Genomic DNA, 21,702 nt, shown 5'->3' with positions numbered 1-21,702 from the left:
AGACACACTGCTGTGGGCATTACTGAAGCTGTTGAGCCTCATACAGCCCTGACAGAAGTGAATATCCACCGAGAACCATTTGCTTTGGGTGAAAGTGTCTTGTTTATGTCGAAGGAATTAATAAGACTGCAAAAAAAACCCAAAACTCTATGCTTTAGATCTTTAAGAGTCATAAGAGCTTCTCTGGACACACTCTGACAGCCACAGCAGAATTGGACTAAATGTGGCTGTTAAACGAGTTCCTGCCATTAAATCTTGGATTAATTTTTTCAGTTTTGTGGTGGGTTAGTGGTGTGGGAGTTATTATTGTTATTGGATATTTTCGTGGCATCCTGAGCCCATTATTACCAGCTGCGTGATAATGAGTTCACTGCTCTCAAATGACCTGAAGTCAGAGACTCCAACTGAACAACAGTGGGAAGAAACAGCCAACGTGCATTATCAATGCGCGGCAATGTGAGATGCTAAATATCTGGTGTTCTCTCCAACTGATCATCGTGTATGAACGTCTTGTTCTCTGCTCAGAATAAACTGGAGGGAACTCTCTGGATGGATATGGACGATGCCAAGGTTTTTAAAATCCTGGACCTGGAGGACATCGAAAAGACCTTTTCAGCTTATCAAAGACAGCAGGTACAGGCGTTGTGTTGCAGTTGGCTTATTCTGGAACTAATGAGGCATGACATTTTTCAGCCATTTTCTGTTTTTATTTATAATCTCGATCGTTTTTGCAAGTGTATCTGATGAATGCATGAGTAAACCGCTCACACAGTCGGCCTTTATCTGCTGTCATGGCTACAGTTTGTAATTAATTCGCATACTTGGTGCTTTTTACTCACATTTATGTCTTAATTTAGGCGTGTGAAGGCGCGTTATGAATGTGATTTTTGTTCCAGTTTACCCTACTTTGGTAGGACCGTGCCCAGCGTTTAGCACGAGTTAGAAGACTTTTATAAAAAGGAAAATGATTAAATTGTAATTTCGTGTTCCTGAACCTTAAATGCTGCGATTAATAGCAGGCCGACAGACGACCTATCTGCACAGCATGTGATCTCTGAGCACGCATCGGTTACTTCTGCAGCTCGTGTCTCACTGCCGCTCCGTCGTTACTGATGGATCCGTGGAGGATCATCTTGCCGTTTGTGTTTATGGGCTGCGATCACGTAACTGCTTGACTTATTCTAATGAACGCTCACATCTTCCCTGCTTCCTGCCTGCATTTTAGGACTTCTTTACGATCAATAACAGCAAACAGGTGAGTGACTTTAACCGTACGGTAGATACATTTTGTGGATTTTTTTTTTTCCCCACTTTACTTGGATTTACATCATTGCTTATTTTCAGTTTTATTTCTTCTCTTGACGTCTGTCTAGGACCTTTTTTCTACAGTCAGCTGTCCTACATATGTTTATGTTTGCATGTGTCGTGAATGTTCCTTTACTGTGTTTTTACTCATTTGGGATCTAAGGGTACCTTTGGTTGTTGCCTGTAGGTGACCACAAATACAGATTTTGCACATCACATTTGAGTATTAGCATATTCTGACCTCTTCATCACTTTGCTGACAGAAAGAGGCAGAAGACGACACACTGAGCTCTAAAAAAGTCAAGGAGCTGTCAGTCATCGATGGCCGCCGAGCTCAAAACTGCAACATCCTCCTGTCGAGGTGAGATCACCGCTACAAGTCTTTTATGGGATGTTGCAGTCGTGGGCCGATTGTTCACGCCTCATTGTCGTTTACAGGTTGAAGCTCTCAAATGAGGAGATCAAGAGGGCCATTTTAACTATGGATGAGCAGGAAGACCTTCCCAAAGACATGCTGGAGCAGGTACAGGCTCCCCACCTGCAGGATCAGCCTCTCACTGTGCCTCACTGCAGCGGAATTTGTTTCTTGTTCAGTCAAAAAATGAGAATAAGTTACTGGTTTTGAGATTACTAGGGATTACTAGAAACAAGCGTACCCTTTTTCTGTAAGACCTCAGACTTTATTTTTATATCGCTGCGTGTGCAAAACTATCTGGAGGGAAGCCGGAGGAAAGTAAGGCTAATCAAAATATTGACATTATTTAAAAGAGGCTCCTTGGTTTGAAAACAAAACAAAAAGTAACTGGCACCATTGTTCCTCTGGCCCACACATGCATAACTCTATTATGACTACAATTAAAACAATAAGGAAGCAGACAGGAGGAACTGACTGATGGATGCTGTTTGAAGCATGAAATGTGCTTCTCATTTAGCAACTGCTCGTTCTCGATGGGCTGAAGTAATGAAAACTCTGCAGACGTCAGCAGCCAATTATGTTTCTGAAGCTCTCCCAAAGATGACACACTGCATTACAGCCCCGCGCTGAGCCGCTACCAAGCTGTTGCAGATTGCTTTGATATGCGAGTTTGCTAATTATACATTGTTATAAAGTTCTCCCCCCCCCCTCCTTCGCAGCTGCTGAAGTTCGTACCCGAGAAGAGCGACGTCGATCTGCTGGAGGAGCACAAACACGAGCTGGACCGTATGGCCAAACCTGACCGCTTCCTCTACGAGATGAGCAGGTGTGTGGCTGGTGTTTTAACGCCCGCCGGCCTCTGGCCAGCACGGCGCTCGGCAGGTCGCACCGGCTGAGCGGGCAGCAGAGAACAGAAGCTGTGTGTGGATCTTTAGTTCTAAATTGTGTTGGTAAATCCGGCTGTAATTTGATAAGTATCAGGCTTGTTGCAAACAACTTGGGTAGTGTTGTTGGGAAGTCGCGGTGGCATTTGAGGTCAGCAGAACGGTTCATGAGTTGAAAATAATGCAAAAACAAGCTTCATTACGACAATAAAAACAGTACATAAGTATTGCTTTTTCCCTGCAATTGTGTCTCATTGTTTGGATTTCCCTGTTTCTAATTTATTATCTTTGTCTATTCTGGTCTTCCTCTCCACGTCTTTTCTGTTCCCGGTCCAGAATAAACCACTACCAGCAGAGGCTGCAGTCGTTATACTTCAAAAAGAAGTTTGCAGAGCGAATAGCGGAGATAAAACCCAAAGTTGAAGGTGGGAAAACACGTTTCCTTTTTATTGTAGAAGAGCAAACGTATCGACTTACAAGCCACTCTGCAAGGATCCTTAATGGGCTGCATGTGAACGGTCTCTCCCCAGCTCTGAGCAAGGCTTCCAAAGAGATTTTACACAGTAGAAACCTGAAGCAGCTGTTGGAGGTGGTGCTGGCCTTTGGGAACTTCATGAACAAGGGCCAGAGGGGGAACGCTTACGGCTTCAGGGTGTCTTCGCTCAACAAGATCGCCGATACCAAATCCAGCATCGACAAGTACGACTGCGGCTCAGTCAAACAATGTTCACCTGTGGGAGGAGATGCCAATGAGAGGCCGTTTACATTTGCTGGCTTTACGCAGAAACATCACGCTGCTGCACTACCTGATCACCATCCTGGAGAAGAAGTATTCCAAAGTCCTGATGTTCCAGGAGGACCTGAAGACCATCCCAGAGGCAGCCAAAGTCAAGTGAGTGACCTCGACAGGCAGCTGCTTCGCTAACAGTCTCCTCATTCAGTCCTAACGATCGGTTTGTTTTTGCAGCATGACCGAGCTGGAAAAAGACATCAACAACCTGCGCAGCGGCTTGAAGAGCGTGGAAAGTGTGAGTCACGGCGATCCAAGAGACGGGCGACGGCGCGTAATGTCGCTCGCATCGTGAGCCTTTGCATTCATTCTCGCCGGTCCTTTACATGCAGGAGCTGGATTACCAGAAAAAGCGGCCGCAGGAGCTGGGAGACAAGTTTGCGTCTGTGGTGAGCCAGTTCATCACCGTGGCCAGTTTCAGCTTCTCCGACGTGGAGGACTCCCTCGCCGAGGCCAAGGAGCTGGTAAGTCGGCGCCATCGTTGCGGTATCTCTGAGCGGGCGACATCACTCTCACTCTGGGACCCAAACATGGAAAGCCGGCTTCCCGTTTCCTCAGTGCAGCTGTTGCTACACGCTTTTCTGACCCCATCGGTCACCTCTCCAGGAAAGCTCACAGTAGGAGTGAAGTGCTCCAGCTTCCTGCCACCGAACCGCCGATGCTTTATTAGTCAGACCTCTCATTGTTCGAGCCACAGAGGGCTGAGTATTGCTTTACTCCATTATTCTCAGCTCTGAAGGGATACAAGTTGGCTTTGGGAGTTCCTGTAAACTCAACACAGTGTTTAGTTTTTATCCTTCCGTTAATCTCTGTGCTGATTTATGGCTTTTCGCAAATAAACCTGCAAATACCGTCTTTCCTACCAAATTAAATTTATGCGTCCGCGCACACGGGAACGGCCTTTATCCCGACTTTCATCTGTGTGGTGTGTGTGCGCGTGGTGTTGATCCAAGTGTGCAGCCGGTCACATGGCAACCATTAGATTCCGTGAATCATTTACATTGTCCTGCAGTTAAATATTTGAGAGTGTTTACAGTGGTCTGCTGCACTGGGAAACAGAAACACTATAAAGGTCAGCGGGACACTTTAAACAGCGTTTACAGCTTTATGGGAGAATGTGGTTTTAATTCATCGATGAAAAAGCCAAATGCAAGAAAGGTGTTTTCCCCTGCGTCACAAACGGTGCGTTCTGTTGGAATGTGCTGCAGGAAAAAAACAATGAAGTTTTAATTCCACTGACCACACATAGGTGAGAGCCCTTCAGCACCTGGGAGAGTTTACACAGCGTAGGTTTCTCAGCAGGATCTCACATCTGGATGTTGTCATTTTTAAGTTACTGTGAAAATCAGTCCACAAACACGATGCCTTAATTTGAGCTCTGGCTCCGCTCTCTGGACCGGGCTATAATCAGTAGCTGGTCAGATTTGGTTAAAACAGGCTTTAAAGTCCAACTGCTGCTGCTCTGCTCTGATTTCAAAGGGCTGAGGCCTAATGAGTCTCCTGTAAACCAGTCAAACACTGAGTAAAACACGGCTGCACCGTGGCCCTGCGGTCCATCTAATCCCACATGCCCCCCCCCACACCCTCTTTGGTCTCGCAGTTCCTGAGGGCAGTAAAGCACTTTGGTGAGGATGCCAGCAAGATCCAGCCAGATGAGTTCTTTGGCATCTTTGACCAGTTCCTGCAGTCCTTCTCAGAGGCTCGGCAGGAGAACGAGAACATGCGAAAGCGCAAAGAGGAGGAGGAGCGCAGGGCCAAAATGGAAGCTCAGGTACGTGGGTCTTTCCTGTTTTCATGTCTTGAATTATGATGGAAACCTTTAGATGCAGATTAGAGAAGGAACTCTGACTCCATCTTCTCTCCTCTTCCCCGACGCAGCTCAAAGAGCAGAGGGAACGGGAACGCAAGGCCCGCAAAGCGAAGGCGAACGGCGAGGACGACGGCGGGGAGTTCGACGACCTCGTGTCGGCACTGAGGTCGGGCGAAGTCTTCGACAAGGACCTGTCCAAGATGAAACGCAATCGCAAGCGCATCAACAGCCAGAACACGGACTCGAGCAGAGAGCGGCCGGTCACAAAGCTCAACATCTAACGGACGGCGTTGAGGCCATCCCCACGCCATCACGCCATCAGCCCAAACCCTCGCCGCCCCGCCCCCCCCCCAGGTCGACCTGACACGCACATTCCTCCGCACCCTCCTCCATTCCCACCCAGCTCGTCCTCACGGCCGCAGAGCCACACACACGCGCCACATTTCGACCTTTCATCCTCTGAGGTTTTAAGCCAAAAGTTGTTACTAATGACCAAAACAGACTCGTTCCCACTGCCGGCTCAGCTTTGGTCAGCGTTCGTACGCAGGAACAGAATGTTTGTAGCGGGAGAAACATTTCCTTCACGGTCTTTTTTTAATTAGAGCCGTTCTGTGCTGTTTTTGTACGTCCCGATCTATGCACAGAGAGAAACGTGGAGCTGAGGGACTCTTGCAGAGCTCCAGGCTCGATCCAAACGGGAAGCTTGTTCCTCCTCCTCCGAGGGGCCATTTTGTACGCGGTCAAGTTGGAGATTGAGAGGCGCCCCGGTTGTCTGGGACCTTTTGGAGAAGGACCGAACCTGAACTTTACTTTGACGTTGCTCCTCTCTCGCAGTCAGAACCGCCGATTCGGATCTGGTTCAAACTGCAAGCGATGCAGCTGAGAGACAGAGTTTTCTATTCACCATTATTGACGTGCAGCATTTATATATCTGATAACTGTATGTTTTATTTGAAGATTTTCCTGTTAAGAGCTGGCCTTAACTCTGTTGGTATTAATTGTTGAGTGGGTACTCTCTAAGGCCTGGGCCTAATCTGCAATTTCTCAACAAGTGTGGACACTCGAGTCATACGGTAGATTACATTTATCTATATATAAGGTTGCGTGCGTGCTTGTTACACATGCACATATTAATTCATAATTACTATGCTAAATGCCATTAAAATCATACGCAATAGATGCAATACACTTGTTCCTTTCCGGAGGGCGTTTCCTCCTGGAAGTGGTTATTGAAAAAAAAGAAAAAAGAAAAAAAAAGTGCTCTGTGCACTGGCTGGATTTACACCGCGATATTAAAGGAAAAAAATGTATAAACAGAAAGAATATGAGGCAATTTTTCTTTTTTGAGGGACGTTCATGTATTCACCAGGGTGCAGGAGTGGAAGAAGTTTCTGACACCACAAATGAAACACTACTTAAGCCAGAGGTGATTGTTTTGCGAGCAGCCGTAACCACCGATGTCGGCCTGGATCTCCTCCTCCTCCTCCTCCTCCTCCTCTGAGCTTAAACATGGTAAAGAGAGCCACAGGCATGTTTGTAACTAAAATAATTCAGTTAGAAGCAACAGAAGCACTTGTTGATTGTGCTGCATTGGTTCTTTGTTGTGTGCAGCTCTGGGAAACTGGGTGGGATCACGTGGAGGATGGTGGATATTTAGGTCTGCAAACGAAGGTTGTTTAGAGTCTGCTTTGAACGTTGCAGCTCTCAGTGTGGTGGCATTTTATGTTTTAGGAAACTGCCCTGGGTTGAGCTGCTGTTCAGCTTTGTGGACTTAAATACTGCATCCACTCCTTCACTGAGATTTTGGTTGTTTTTTTTTGCCTCAGTCATCACTTTAAATTTGTCCCCTCAAACTGTGTGAATCCATCCAGTGCCAAATGTCTCCATTGGATTTTTATAATTTAAATATTTGCCTTTCGTTGTACAATACCTGATGATAATAAATGGAAGAAAAAAATGTTTAGGGTTTTTGTATTTAGTTTATATGCACAAACACATGTACCAGCTCTTCTGTATTGTTGACCAGTGCTAAAAAAAATGCATTTTTGTGCACAAGTAAAGGACTGAAAGATGAAAACACCTTCACGTCAGCGTCTGATGTTGTCCCCTCTCGTGTCTCCATCTAGTGGACAATCACGGGTACTGCACTTTATATACGCGCACATCGGATGTCATGTATCGTACATGTATAAATACATGCACAGTTCTTCCATCGTGTACTTATTTTCTGTTCAGAGTAGATTTTCGTGTGCTGCACTGGTCCAGTCGGACTCCTGCATATTTTATATTCCTTCGCAACTGAGCTTTCTGTCCAAGACTGCGTGTGTTTCCGTGTACGAGCAGGTGAGCCATTTGTCTCAATGACAAGTGCTTTCACATTCTTATCGTGAGTAGAACTGAAGTTTTAAATGTCTAATTTTTTAATGCATATGAGAGTAATTCCCTGCTGCAGTGTTTGTGTAGATCCCGATTCTTGTCAATAGATGGCGCAGTTTCACCAGAGGAAAACGAGTTTTCTGCGTTTAAACAGTGGAACAAATGTTCTATTCCTGTAACTTATTGTCTACTAAAGCTTATATTTTAATTATCGGCAAAATCGCCCGTCTGGCATTCAAATAATTAGTTTAAGGAGAGGTTTTCGTCCATCAGTGGGAGACACGGTGGCTAAACTTTCAGCTTCTGCCAAAGATCTTGCACCAAAACCTGAAAACGATCCTCCTGTTTGGGACGATTATCGAGGTTTATCATGATTCTAAAAGGATTCAAATCAAAGCGCCCCCTAAAAGTGGTTGCTAGCGCCCCCTGTTGTTTTGGAGGCTCGCTTGCGTTTGGTTAAATTGATATATAAATTCAAATTTAAATCTAAAATGTATCTAGATTAATATAATCCAAGATCCTTGCTGTTCAAACTGTTTATGCACAAACAATGAAATAACTCAATTTATGATTTATTTCCATCACAGAATTCAATTGGTGGTAATTTCATCACATGAGTGGCTTTTATTAAAATAAAACTGAAATGGTCCTATAAACTAGTAATGACTGCAGTCACATCGTGTGGATTTATCGGCTCAAACTCTTTTTAGAAGGAGCCAGTTTTACACAAAAAAGTGTACAATTATCTACAAATGAAACAACTTCATAAGATATTTTACTTCTTAAAAAAAATCCTTCAGCTCATTAAAACATGCAGATAAAAGCAAACCAGCCTGTGTTGAAGTTTTAAATGTTCACATTACCACCGTCCATGGTTACATAACCCGTGAGAATAAGAACAGATGGTGGGCAGGCATCAGTTTTTATAAGTTCACTGGATGCATGCATTTATACATCTACAAAGCAAAATTAGATTCAACTGAGTCACATGCTGACACCCCCCAATTCGCTCAGTCAACAGAAATTAAGAAAACGCCATGTTTGCTTGTTTATGAACAAATGTAAACGCCCGCAGTGGCAAGTGTTCATTCAGATCTGAAGTCTCCGGTCATAAAAACACGACCGCCCGCGTCGCTGCTTCAACCTTACAAACGCTCCAGTAGCATCGATTAGACCTGAGCTAAAGTCAAAGTGACAGGTGGAATATGCAGCAAATGTTTGTCCCTGTTGAAATATTTACACTCTACAAATAATCTCACCGTTTTGATCAAGGTCACAGGTCAGAAGTGTGCAGTTTAAGGAGCAGTGCATTATGTGAGGTGAATATTTCCACTATAAAAACATTGCATTTGTCAAAACTCCTAAGCAGCCCAGTGTTTGGTGTAGACCCCTGCCAAGGCTTTGTTACAGTAAGGCACCTGTTATATTATATTAAAGGGAAACGTCGCAACACAATGAAAATATATCCATATTTTCCATCTAATAAAGATCACGGTGGGTCCTTTGTCTTTTCTTAACAACATAATGGAACCAGTTATAAATTAATGTTAAAGGTTGAGATATTTTAATGGGGCATCTTCTTAAGTCGCTTCTGTTCCCATGCAGATACACTAAATTATTTACAACGTCACGTTTATGTTCTTTCATGAGCACCGACATGAGGAAATGCACCGAGCAGTGTTTCCTTTTGGGGAGAACGTGGAGAAATGTTTCCTCAACCCCAGCGAGGTCGGAAACGCCGATAATTACGTATAAATGAACTGCTGTGTAGTTTAATGAACGAGGATGGATAAATAGTGGAGCGGCCTGGAGCGGTAGCCTCAGAACTCCGGGTGCTCCCGGTACCTCCCCGTCCAAAAAACAGGATCAGAGACTCCAGGTCCTCCAATGGACTGGAGACCAGGGAGGCTTTGTGCCTGTGTCCCACTGCATGCTGGGACGGACGCCAGAACATGCACGTTTGGTTTGGTTAGAGGCTTTCAGGAAGTTGTGGAAACAGCAGGTCGCCATGACACCCCAGCATCGTGACAGGTCCGGACCGCCAGCGTTATCCAGGTGGATAAACACTGCGGCGACTGCGCACGTGCGCTGTGCACCGTGTGTAGCTTATGCTTGCACAAATAATTCTAGTACAATGAAACCATTTTGGAAAACTCTGAGTCCGTTTCTATATCAACACAACAGCGCTTCATTTGTTTGTATTAATAAGAAAATGTTTTCAGCCGATTTAGTTAAGTTGCCGTCATCCCTCACCTCCAGTGGAGCTTAAACAGGATGTGATGAGACTAAAATGCCCAGCTTACGTTGTTGTAACACAACCTGAAGGGAAGTCCTGCGTGCACTCGCCGAGGTCAGTCATCTGCTTCCGCCAGAGCCGGCGTAGGGGCGGCGGCCAAGTCCTGACCTTTCCCTCTGAGCCTCGGGGAGGAAATGGGCGGCAGCGACAGTCTCCTCCGGATGGACAGCAGCCGGAGGATCTCGCTCACCTGAGACTCCAGGATGGACAGGCGTCCGCTCAGGGTCTGGATGTCCCCCTTCAGCTCCAGCTTGGCCTGATGCAGCAGGGCCTGCAGGAGCGTCTGCTCGGACGGCGGCGGGATCAAAGAGTGTTTGAGCGGGTCGACCCCGGGTGTTTGCTCGAAGGGGTTCCTCTCCGCCGGGCTTTTCTCCATCGGGCTCTTCTCAAAGGAGCTCCTGGAATCTCCGGCTCGGTCGATGCGAACTGTGATGCCGCTGTCGCAGGAGTCCGTTTTGTGCAAGGTGCTGGTTTCAGCACCTTCCTCCCCAGCGCGGGTTCCTCCCTCTGCTCCCTCCGTCTCCTCTGGATCCTGCTTCTTGTCGGAACCCCCCAGCTGTTCGGAGGGCTCCTCTTCTCTCTGGGGCTGCTGTTTATCGACGGCAGCCGGCGGCGGAGCGGCCGACGTGGCGTTCCTGAACTTGGCCCAGCCTCGAGCGCCTCTGGAGCCCATGACCCGACCAGCAGCTCCGTCTCCATCTGAAGCGCTGCCCGCGGAGGAGCCGCCGACCTTCTGACCCTCCGCACCCTCCCTGGCCTCGCTCTCTGGAGGAAGAGCCGCACTTCCTGTTTCCGTTTCGTCCTGCTGCTGGGGGGGTGCGGACTGATGCGTGTGTTGGTGCCACTCCACCTGGACGCAGTTATGGTCGCCGTGAGCGGCAGATTCTGGTATCTGAGCGTCCCTCTGCTGCCTGAACTTCTGGAACAGCTTGCGGACGGGGTGGTCGTCCGGAATGGTGAGGGACACCTCGCTCCTCTGGCGCTCCTGCTCCCTTTTGACATCAGCAATCTTCCTAAAGATGAACTGGAGAACATGAAGAACGCGTGAAGGACCAGCGGGGTCAACGCTGTCGTAGCCTCCGGGGAGGCGCCGCCGTCTCCACCGGGGACACCGACAACAACACATTTAGGCCGCACAGATGTTGGAAGCCGTGCACAATCAAGTTACAGGTGGGTAAAAACAGAAAACCTGCGTCGGCACAAACGGTGTTTAAAGCTGCTCGGATGAATAATGGAATGCGTTTCCATGCCAGGTTATGAATCTTTCAACATGTGGCCACACTTTGGTCTGAAACAGTTGAGATTTAGAGCTACTTTGCCGATGCTGCTGGATTTCACTCTCTCACCATGTCAGAAATTAAAAGAATATAAGGAAAATTCCATCAATGTTTAGGTCTGTCCCAGCACCCTGGCCAGGCCCCCAGTCCATCACCAGGATGAATTTACAGTATTTATTGTAATTTAATACTAGAATATTTATTTCCAAGGCAATCAACGTATTAACAAATGCTCAATTAAAACGTAAAGGCTTATACGCGCTAGCCGTTAGCTCGCCATGACTTGCTTAACTGGAGTTGGCCCAATAATAATCGTAAGGTTGATGATTGTTCTTCCTCCAATATAAGCCAGCCCTGAACAAAGAGCACTGCAGCCTGTGGCACCAGATGGCCTTTAAAGTGAATATACATTAAGAATTGATGTAATGTTGATCCCATAGGATAAAATTACAGAGAACAATACAATTCACCGCCTTAATGGGAGTAATATGTGCGTCCCTGTAGAGGCCTGATCAAAAATTGATAAGGTTGGAACTATTTTGAAGAACCTTTTGATTGTCCCGCTATATTTACCATGAAAAAAACATTGTAAATTACAGCATATTTATGGTCAAATTAATAAACATTTATTATATTCAGCAGCGAGGACGTGTCAGTGGGTTCTGTTGCGCCTTTTTACCCGTTTTCGTAGGTTGCAGGTGAGGATCAGGTTGCGGGAGAAGGTGTTGGCGAACGCCGTGTAAAACTCCAGCACCTTCATCAGAGCCTCTCTCCTGATGACGTGAAGGTCGCAGTAGGTCAGCGCCCGGACGTTCGCACAGGCCCTGGCCAGCGTGGTCTCCTTCCAGAAGACGTCCCCAAAGACGTCCCCTTTGCCTGGACGGTATCGGAAGCCAGCGGTCAGCAGCAGAAATCGGCGCGCTCGGTGGCAAAAGTTGCTCGTTGGTGCGTTTTTACCAAGTATGGCGATGACCTCGTCATCCTGAATGACTTCGAGGGAACCGGAGACCACGAAGCAGAGAGTGTCCACGCTCTCCCCCACGTGGAAGATGAGGTCACCGGGGGCACAATGAGTGGTCTGAAACTCCACGGCCAGAGAGCGCAGGCAGCCGTCGCTGGCCAGGCGGAACGCCGGGTGGTCGTTGAAGACCTGCCTGTTGAGGTGGACGCAGATGTCCGCCCGCATGTCTTTGGGACAAATTGAGAGGACCTGAGAAGACAACGAGACCTCAGGACATGTCTCAGCACAGGGCTTTGTACCGCATCGGTCATGGTACCTTATCCGTGTCAATGCCCTTGGACATGGCCCAGGTGGAGACCACAAAGTCCATGACCCTCTCGCTCAGACCTTTGGGGACCTGGTAGAGCTTGAGGAAGTCGCGCACGTTGTTGAGCATCTCGTGGTAGCGGTTGGTGTTGGTGTACATCTGCTGGAAGATGGTGGTGACGTTTCCGAATATGGTCGCGTAGAGCAGCGCTGAGGCCAACAGACATGTCAAAACAGACCCGTTACCGAGGAAACGACGCCGTTTCATCGTGAGAAAAGTGTCGGATTGCAAGAGTTTTGTGTTTGCAGCTTCTGTCGGTGATATAACACCCCGGCGTCTATACCGCCGAGCTATCGGCAGGGCCCCTCAGATGTATGTGGTCCTGTACATCTCCTCGGCGAGAGCGTCGCGCCGCTGCTGCGGTGACCTCAAAGAGTCAGTCAGCATTTCCTCTCGTGAGGTCTTTGCCCACTCAAGAGGAAAGATCTCGCCAGCCTCCACAGCAGGACTCCAGAGGTTGGAGCACAGATCTAACGTGATGGCTCATTGTCCATCTCCACCGCTCCAGCCCGCGGGCAAACAATCCCGTACTCCTTTTTCTCATAATTACTGTATCTGTAGCAGGAGATTTATCCGGCGTAACCGGAGACGACGCTTCAGTGTGACTGAGGGATCTGGCTGAGCGGAACACTACCAGAGAACTGGGTGTTTACCAAGTGTAGACCGTAAAGCGTGGCTGTCAGTTCAGGTTTGCCCTCACTTTTTTTGCCCCCCCCCCCCCCCGCCTCCAACCGCTTCATGCTGTTCAGAAGTGGGTTGTAGGTTTGTACAAAAAGCGACGCTAAAGGTGCCACAGTGTAACCAGAGCCGGTGAATAAACGGACATTTTCATGAGGTTGTTTTAAGACTGTTTGTTCATGCTCAGTGACACCTAAATGAACATTTTGATTGAGGTATTGGGGGGATTTCATGGGACATCTGATAGCTCTTTATTGCTTTGATGTTACTCCAATATGTACATCAAAGATTGATTTTTCTTATTTCTTAAGTCTTAAATGACAGAACATTCCTCAGTATTTTAGCACTGAATTTAGATCAATCAGAGGCAACAACATCTCTGAAAATGAAAACTAGACATAAACGATCTGGAAAGACACATCAATGTGTTCTGATCCTCTTATTGCCTTTTTTGAAAGTTCTCCTCCAGCGTTTCGCCGGAAACGAACGAGCAGCCGAGATTCATTCATGAATTTCTCTGGCCGTATGTGCCGGTTCCCCTGAACCTGAGCGCCATATGTTGCCTTACTGGCAGCTGTCAGATCGCCAGCTGGGCGTTCGGAAGCACATTAGCGTGTCTAGCGCGCCGCTTAATGCAGCCAGATTGTTTCGGCTTCGTGCGAGTTTTTGCTGCCGAATCATGTGCGGATGAATGCGCGAACGGGACAAAAATGGCATCAGAGCGTCGGCCTGTGGTCTGTGACGACCTAAAATAGAGGTTTTTGTTTGGTTGTTGGTGAGACACCTGCAAAGGGTGGGAACAGGGAGCGGAGTACTCACAGCCCACCATCATCATGGCCACAGAGAAGATCTTCTCTCCGTCTGTCGCTGGAGCGATGTTGCCGAACCCAATGGTGGTCAGACTGGTCATGGTGAAGTAGAGGGAGGAGATGTACAGCGTGTCCTTGTTGGGACCGCCCTCCCACTGTCCCGTACCGCTGGCGTTGTAGCGGTACGGGGTCCCAATGCTCAGGGCGAGCTGGTAGAGCCAGCTGTCTGTCTTGATGGTGTTGGTGGCCTCGTCGATGACCTCGTAGTCGCCGATGCTGTACCAGATGCAGGCCAGCCAGTGGGCCACCAGGCCAAAGACGCAGACCAGCAGGACCAGGACGGCGGCCCCGTATTCCAGGTAGTGGTCCAACTTCCGGGCCACCCGGCCCAGGCGGAGCAGGCGGATGACCTTCAGGGAGCTGAACAGGCTGCTGAGACCCTGCGGGGAGAACGTCAGCCCAATGAAGCCGGACATGCGGGAGGCGAGGAGTCGCCGCTCCGTACCGGTCGTCCCATTGCTCAAACTGAAAACTATTGATTCGCTTTTTTGAGGAAATAAAATGTTTTTACCGGGAGCAACGAGTCTTCGATCCGTGTTGAGTTCCTGTGGAAATGTGAGGAGTCGCGGAGGTGATTTGAAGATGAAGAGGCGATGACATCCTTCAGAGAGACGCAAATAAATGTTTGTTATTGGGCATTTTTAAAGCAGAGGTTTTCGGGAAGGGGGGAATTCCCTCACGTCGTCCACGTGCTCAAAGGCATTGATGACGTCATAAGGCAGGCAGGACAGCAGGTCGATGACGAACCACGTCTTCAGGTAGTTCATGCGTATCAGCCGGGCGTCCGAAATGACCTCGCCGGCGGGGCCCACGAAGGTGGTGTGGAAGTTGAGCACGATGTCGACCAGGAAGATGACGTCGACGACGCTGTCCACCACCAGCCAGGCCAGGTTGTTTTGCTTGGTCTTGAAGGAGACGTTGTAGGGCACCATGATGGCGGTGTAGAAGGTGAGGATGAGGATGACCCAGTCCCAGGTGGTCTTGAAGGTGCAGTAGTGGAGGATGATGTGCGGAGGGGTCTTAGGGGCCTCCTGCTTGTACTGAGGGAGGATGTCGGACCCCAGCTGGAGAGCCTGTCACCAAAATAAAGCCTTCACCACGGGAGATCTCACCCAACCAGGTTCTTTACATGGTTCTTCTACTCTCCTGACCATGGTGCTTACCTCGGCCAGTCTGGAGGGCTTGTGGCTGACCTCGGCCTTGCTGAGCGGCGCCAACTGCTGCACCATGTTCCGATTGTTGGTCAGCGCCCGCGTCAATCTGGCAAACTTTGTCCATCCTGCCGGAGAGGACAGAGTTGAGCCCCGCAAACACCCTAAATATGGAAATGAGGCGCGAGCCTGTAACCTTCAAAGGCATACGAGCAGTTTTCATGTATTAATTAGCTCAGACTGAGTCCCCGTGTTTAGTTTTTACAGTGTGTCCCCTGGGACATGACGCCAACCAGTGTCCACTGACCCGCACACGCGACACCTGGACAGTTGTACACGCATACCGACGAACGTCTGTCCAGCCATGCGCCGGCTGCACGCCACCCTGCACGGCCTGCTTGGTTAAAGGACCTGATCCGGAACTGAGCTCTGAGCCGACTCACCTCTGGTGGCTTCATCTTCGATGGGCTGCTTGAAGAGCGTGATGTCCCTGAAGGTGCAGAGGAAGAGAACCACCTTGTCGTTTTCATTCCTAATCGGGGCGATTTGCATGTAAAGCCATATGGGTGTTCCTGCAGGACGCAGTCAGGACGAGAAAAGTCTCTTTTAATCCAACAATTGCAAGTCAACACAGCAACCCTGGGGGGTGGGGGGGGGGCACTCACTGTTCTTGGTATAGAGCAGCACCTCGTAGAACTGCGACTCGTGGTTGTTAAAGGTCTTTCGGATTTTGTCCATCATCTTCTTATCTGTCAGGTCACCGTACATGAAGCTGTAAAAGACAGCAGGACACAGTGGTTCATTCATTCATTCATTCATTCATTCATTCATTCATTCATTCATTCATTCATTCATTCAGTCAGTCATTCATTCATTCAGTCAGTCATTCATTCATTCATTCAGTCATTGTATTATACTGTATTTATTCTGTAGCCCTTCACACCGGGCATCTTACTTGCAGGTGCTGCTCTTGTGCATGACTTCCGCTCTGTGGTATCCAGACAGCTTGCAGAAACCCTCATTGCTGTAAACCACCGGCCAGTCGACAATCTGAGCGTTTCCCAACAGGAAGCTGGTCTCTGGAATAAAATTCAGGGGAAAGAAACACCTGCAGATGACTGGAGGTGGAGTTTTATCAATGAAAGCTGCAGCAGCTTCACCCCCACTACTACTGCTGGCTGGTAGTAAGCCGACGTTTGATATGAATGTGTCATTTTCTATTTAGTATTTACGGGATCAACAGCAAATAATAGTAATTATATGAAAATCTAGTGACAAGCCAATGTGAGGATTGTTTGTAGCATCGTTTGTGTGTCACTGAGCAGAGACAGAGAGTTGAAATGTTTGTGTTCCGCCCTTAATGTGAAATATTAATGAGGTGCTGCAAAGTTCCTTCACTTGGCAGCAGTTTAATGGAGCTGCAGTCCGAAGAAGAACGCCTTCAAACATCGATCAGATGTAACTGCATGTGGATCTGGAACTGTGGAGCGGTGCCTGAGAGACCATTGTGTTACTATTACATGAGGAATCCATCTCGCTTCTACAACAGAGCATCAGAGCGCCATCAGACATTTCCTTGTTTTTATTATAGTTAATTATAGCTTGTATGAAATTCAGCAAAAACATGAATGTCTAAAATGTTATTTTTAGTTTTGTATGGCCTGTGAGAATATCTGGAATAATAATAATAATAATAATAATAATAATAATTAGTATAATAATAATAATAATAATAATAATAATAATAATAATAATAATAATAACAATAATAATGTTTAGCTCTGGCATCTTCACTGACGTGTTAAATCAATTTTAACTAGTGCCTTTTCTGTATTTTGTCCTGATATTAAAACTCAAACTTACCGCACGAACGCCGGACAATATTTTCCAGAAAAGTGTTCTGTGGAGCCACCAGTCCTCTCTTGCCCCCATGCATTATGAGGGTCCAAGAACCAAACTCGGAGCTGCGCGCTTGTGCTGCTGATGCTGATGTTGACTACCCCCCTCAGCTCTCTGCTCATCCTGAGGATGACAACAGTCGGGAAGTCGCCCATATTTGTTTGAGCTAACCGGATGTTTTCATTTTCACCAAAATAAAAGGTAATCTGTGGGGTTTCTGGCGTCTAAGGAGAATTTTGTCAAGTTATCCAGCCCATCACATTCATTAGCACTTTAAAATAAAAGTTGATTTTCAAACATAGACGAGTAGTTATCGAATAATAGCTTGCGAAAAATTGGTTTGTCTCAATGTTATAAATGCTTTAATTCTGACAATGAATGTTCATTTCCAGTTTTTATTATTATATCTATCTTTCCTCCCCAGTGGCGTTCATTGGCAATCAGGTTTATATTTTTAACTAACATTCATTTTGCTTCGTTTTACAAAATGTTCTGTCTAAAACTCGCACCTCAAAATAAGGTCTTATTTAGGAACACAATTCTAAACTGTGGAAAAGCCGTCGATAAATATTTAGAAGTATGTTGGCCATCTCTCTTTCAGTCTTTCAAAATCTATATTGTATCGCAACTGCGTCGTATAAGATTTAATCGTCTCATTTCGTCACACTTTTTGGTAACGTACATAAACTACAACCTGTAGTTTGGTTCTTTCTCCGCCAGGGGGCGAACGTGCACGGATCCAAACATGCTCGATTAATACCAAATCAAACGAAGAAGAGACTGGGCCGAAGCAGCGGGCAGATAACGGCCTGCGCAGTTATGAACCCGTCCGGGATATTAACGCTTTAAAGTAATGGTTAACTGTGACGGACTTTGGATGCTGTCGTCCCGAACTTCCACGCTGATGTACAAGGTCTATGCTTCGGATGTTCTTAGCACCCCGCGCTCTTTGCCAGATCTCTCATTATTTTACGTAGAGAAATAGCGTTGCGTCGGTCACGAGTTCGCCGGACGATGGTTATTTTTTAATGACTCATCAGTAGTTTGCGTTCTAAAGTAACGTTTGGTTTTTAAAAAATGGCGAGCAACTACGTAAAGACGTTTGTAGATGTGTGCAGTTATCTCCAAGACCCATGCCATGTAGCGAGGTTTCAAAAGATTTGCGGCGTTATAGGGTCATTTCCGGTTAAACCGAAGAACCTGGGCAGTGGGGAGTCCGAACCGGACGTTCCTGGATTGAGAAAAAGGATCCAACAAGGGGAGCAATGCTCCGACGTTAATTTCGGGAATGGAGCGGTCGGAGACGCAGCCTCGTCGCAGCCCAATGGGATGCAGAGCGACAGCAGCGTCGGGCCCGAAGGCACATCGGCAGCAGCCGGCGGGGAGTCGGACACCGTCCGGTCCAAACCTCTGCGCAGAAACTCCCTGACAGAGGAGGTCGGCCAGGAGTTTCTGATCCACAACAAGTTTCTCTTTTACCTGTTCACCTTCGGGACAGAGCTGGGCAACGAGATGTTCTTCATCGTCTTCTTCCCCTTCCTCTTCTGGAACATCGACGCCCTGGCGAGCCGGCGACTCATTATCGTCTGGGCTTGGAACCTCTTTCTGGGGCAGTCCACCAAGGACATGGTCCGCTGGTCCAGGCCGGCATCCCCTCCGGTGGTGAAGGTGGAGGTGTTCTACAACTCTGAGTACAGCATGCCGTCCACCCACGCCATGACGGGAACAGCCATACCCTTCTGTCTGTTCATGCTGACCTACGGACGATGGCAGGTGAGCCGCTGGCTGCAGGGGGTCTTTAACCATTCTGCCCAACATGAAAAATCACAGCGTTCCCCTTTGGAAGATCAGGCCTTTACCCTTGTTAGGAGGCTCACTGGCCTCTTCAACTATTGAGAAATCTCTTCCTTTTGTCCATGGGAAAAAAGGAGCGGTTGCGAATGTTTCTGCACAGCTGGGAGCCCCAGATAATAAAGAGCACAGTGCAACTCTGGCATTTGGACAGCTGAATGTGGTAGAACTAGTTCCCCGTCTGATAGGATGAGCACGGGCGCCATCTTTCACCAGATAGTTAAATCATGGAGGACAGCAGTCAAGCTGCAGACGGGCTTTATATGTTCAGCACGTATTAAGATCCGGAGGAAAATAACTGATCTGCTTAATCCGCCTTGATGTGGTTAAGTCCATGGATTTCAGTCCGACCCTGAGTGGGACCGTGCGCGTGCCGCGTTCTGATCACAATCTGTTTTAGTGGCCGTGGGATTAACAGGGATGGACTTTTGCGTCTCGACCGCGATGGGCGAAGCGAATCCGTCTCGCCCCGCTTCTCTGGGGAGTTCGCGGAACCTTCAAATTTGCCTGCGAAGATCCTTAAATCAGGCTCATCAAGCCCGGTCCTGCCTGGCTCACAATCCAGCCGCGATGTTCTGTCCCTCCAGGTCCAGAAACCACAATGAAAGCAGGTAACTAGCTGGTTGGAAAGAAAACCCAGTCTGGACCGTAGGCCTTGTAGGATCAGGTTGACGGCCGCTGCCTTAGATGGACCCTCTGCCACATCGAGTCTAGAACCTCTGTGATTGTCGTGCATATTTGGATTATTGTTTCACTACATCTCATGAAACGAGCACAAATGTCAGACTGGCTCCGTGTTTCTGCGTGGACTCGTGTCGGTGATGGTGTGTGATTGTTCCCTCTCTCTCTAGTACACCTTCCTCTTCGGGTTCTCAGTGGCTCTGTGCTGGAGCGTCCTGGTCTGCGTCAGCAGAGTCTACATGGGGATGCATTCTGTCCTGGTGAGTCCATCAAGCTCCCAACGGTGAGAATGAGTCGGCGTCTCCGTGTGTCATTCAAGTGTTTGTCTGTTGCAGGAGGTCATCACCGGCTTCCTCTACACCCTCCTGATTTTAGCCTTCCTCTGCCCTCTTTTGGACACCATCGACACCTTCTACATGACGGACCGCTACGCGCCGCTGGCCATCGTCGTATCTCACGTTAGTCTGGGACTGGTGGCGTTCTCCCTGGACTCCTGGAGCACCTCGCGGGGCGACACGGCTCAGGCTCTGGGCACTGGGGCGGGCGCCGCTCTGGCCACTCACGTGAACTATCAGACGGGGCTGCTGCTGGACCCGCCGCTGTCCTCGCTGCCTCTGACGTCGCAGTCAGTCGGTATTAGCGCCGTGGTCCTCTCCGTGCTGCGCTTCGCCATCGGCGTGGCCGTGCTGCTCGTCACGAGGATGGCCATGAAAGCGGTCACCATCCCGTTCTTGTGCCGCGTCTTCGGGCTGCCCTCGGATAACGTGAGGCAGGCGCGGCAGCACATGCGAGTGGAGCTCCCGTACCGTTACATTGTTTATAGCGTCGTTGGTTTCAGCTGCGTGTGCGTCGTGCCTCTCCTCTTTCGACTCGTCAACCTCGCCTGAGCGTCGTCTGCATTCACGGCTGGCGCGGACGCGGGGCACTTGGAAACGCTCGGCACAAGATCAACCCGTCCTCCCCGGGTTTAAAGGGTAACCGTGGATCTATTCTATATTTTTAGTGTTGCAAATATGCCGTGTTATGTAGAGGTCGACCAAAAACTGTTAAAAAACAAAAACAAAACACCGTTGATGATTTCACAGGGTGATGAAATGGACCCCTCCCACCAGTATTTGCTCCTATAAACAGGCTCAATGCTTCAGAATTGAAGCTATTTAAACCTAACTGACAGTAACACTGTTAGCATCACCACTGTCATGCTTTAGGATCCACCTGTGGTCAGCGTATATATGTATTAATATACATGGGAGCTATCAGGTGTACTGTATGAGGCGCCCATTTATCAAACAATGCATCTCTTCTGCTTTTTCTGTAAATATTTACTGTATTATCACATTAGCTCATCGATTAAACTAACTATATCTTGGTAACATGGAGCCACTTCTCACTTCTGGAACAAATGAAATACTGTAAGTATTTATATTTGGGTTATTTATACTGTTTTCCCAGTTCTTGTGTATTCGTACCATCTAGTTCACTATTTAGGGTTTTAATTTTGAGTTTGTTTGTTTAAACATTTGTAAATTTGCTCCAAATGTAAGCACTGAATAATGGTGAACAAAATAAATCCTATTAATATATATTTGATAAATATTAACATGAGCTAATTTTTTTAATTGGTTTTCCAGTTCATGTGTGATTTGTAACCTTATATATGGAAATACCCCTGCTGCCCCTCCATTATAAAGCTTTAACCTCCAATGTTTATGTTGTCTATTGCTGTTGTAAATTGTCCTTTGTTCCACAGTTTTTATTGTTAAACCTGCAACATACAATACATGGAATATTTATGAGACCATTCTTGCATCTAGTTTTCTCTCATGGAAAATTTAAAAAAAAATCTGAAATGATTTACAAATTGAGACTTTAGATTGAGATTTGTTTTTTAAGCATCATGTGGATGAATATAGATTCTTTACACTATCTTTAACACTAATCTAAAGAACACAGTGGCCTCAAACTTAACCTTTGAACGACTTTGATAAGATTTTATCATTACACTCATCCTCACTCACCACAGGTCTTCTGTCTGCTGGTTTGGTTTTTCAGACGTCGGCACAACCAAACACACGTAAGTACAGTAGTAGTT

General features: G+C 47.5%; 3 protein-coding genes across 5 annotated transcripts in view; 2 read left to right on the top strand and 1 right to left on the bottom strand.

Annotated features, from left to right (window-relative positions):
- The window catches only part of LOC101069770 (disheveled-associated activator of morphogenesis 1), a 34,192-nt gene extending 26,909 nt beyond the window's left edge, over positions 1 to 7,283 (top strand). For 2 of the 3 annotated variants that reach the window (XM_003971713.3, XM_011612072.2), the window contains exons 15-26: positions 526 to 633; positions 1,226 to 1,255; positions 1,569 to 1,666; positions 1,744 to 1,828; positions 2,440 to 2,546; positions 2,941 to 3,029; positions 3,135 to 3,303; positions 3,389 to 3,496; positions 3,572 to 3,632; positions 3,727 to 3,858; positions 4,995 to 5,165; positions 5,273 to 7,283. In XM_003971713.3, coding sequence (XP_003971762.1) covers positions 526 to 633; positions 1,226 to 1,255; positions 1,569 to 1,666; positions 1,744 to 1,828; positions 2,440 to 2,546; positions 2,941 to 3,029; positions 3,135 to 3,303; positions 3,389 to 3,496; positions 3,572 to 3,632; positions 3,727 to 3,858; positions 4,995 to 5,165; positions 5,273 to 5,485 — 1,371 coding nt within the window. In that variant the 3' untranslated portion in view covers positions 5,486 to 7,283. The remainder of the gene's footprint in view (positions 1 to 525; positions 634 to 1,225; positions 1,256 to 1,568; positions 1,667 to 1,743; positions 1,829 to 2,439; positions 2,547 to 2,940; positions 3,030 to 3,134; positions 3,304 to 3,388; positions 3,497 to 3,571; positions 3,633 to 3,726; positions 3,859 to 4,994; positions 5,166 to 5,272) is intronic. The other variant, XM_011612073.2, reaches the window with a different exon arrangement.
- A 245-nt stretch (positions 7,284 to 7,528) lies between these two features.
- Positions 7,529 to 17,861, bottom strand: LOC101069541 (potassium voltage-gated channel subfamily H member 5-like). The gene is made up of 12 exons (XM_029849947.1): positions 17,043 to 17,861; positions 16,135 to 16,258; positions 15,845 to 15,951; positions 15,623 to 15,751; positions 15,192 to 15,307; positions 14,709 to 15,101; positions 14,540 to 14,629; positions 13,979 to 14,408; positions 12,431 to 12,630; positions 12,111 to 12,363; positions 11,833 to 12,029; positions 7,529 to 10,900 (listed from the first exon to the last, which is right to left on the bottom strand). The coding sequence occupies exons 1-12, from the start codon at positions 17,113 to 17,115 to the stop codon at positions 9,932 to 9,934; spliced, it is 3,081 nt and encodes a 1,026-aa protein (XP_029705807.1). The 5' UTR covers positions 17,116 to 17,861; the 3' UTR covers positions 7,529 to 9,931.
- A 3-nt stretch (positions 17,862 to 17,864) lies between these two features.
- Positions 17,865 to 21,411, top strand: sgpp1a (sphingosine-1-phosphate phosphatase 1a). Its single transcript, XM_003971711.3, has 3 exons — positions 17,865 to 18,851; positions 19,781 to 19,870; positions 19,946 to 21,411. Exons 1-3 carry the CDS (start codon positions 18,156 to 18,158, stop codon positions 20,495 to 20,497), a joined length of 1,338 nt encoding a protein of 445 aa, XP_003971760.1. The 5' UTR covers positions 17,865 to 18,155; the 3' UTR covers positions 20,498 to 21,411.
- Positions 21,412 to 21,702: the final 291 nt, after the last annotated feature.

The sequence above is a fragment of the Takifugu rubripes genome, chromosome 16, assembly GCF_901000725.2.
Source record: "Takifugu rubripes chromosome 16, fTakRub1.2, whole genome shotgun sequence".
NCBI lineage: Eukaryota > Metazoa > Chordata > Actinopteri > Tetraodontiformes > Tetraodontidae > Takifugu > Takifugu rubripes.
This window is presented reverse-complemented; position numbering and strand designations above follow the sequence as displayed.

Coding starts and splice junctions, on each gene's coding strand:
- sgpp1a (XM_003971711.3), top strand. CDS start 18,156: ATGGCGAGCAACTACGTAAAGACGTTTGTAGATGTGTGCAGTTATCTC. Junction 18,852..19,780: donor TGACCTACGGACGATGGCAG/GTGAGCCGCTGG, acceptor CTCTCTCTCTAG/TACACCTTCCTCTTCGGGTT. Junction 19,871..19,945: donor TGGGGATGCATTCTGTCCTG/GTGAGTCCATCA, acceptor TGTCTGTTGCAG/GAGGTCATCACCGGCTTCCT.
- LOC101069541 (XM_029849947.1), bottom strand. CDS start 17,115: ATGCATGGGGGCAAGAGAGGACTGGTGGCTCCACAGAACACTTTTCTG. Junction 12,364..12,430: donor AGGGCATTGACACGGATAAG/GTACCATGACCG, acceptor TTGTCTTCTCAG/GTCCTCTCAATTTGTCCCAA. Junction 10,901..11,832: donor CCTGCAACCTACGAAAACGG/GTAAAAAGGCGC, acceptor CATGTTCTCCAG/TTCATCTTTAGGAAGATTGC.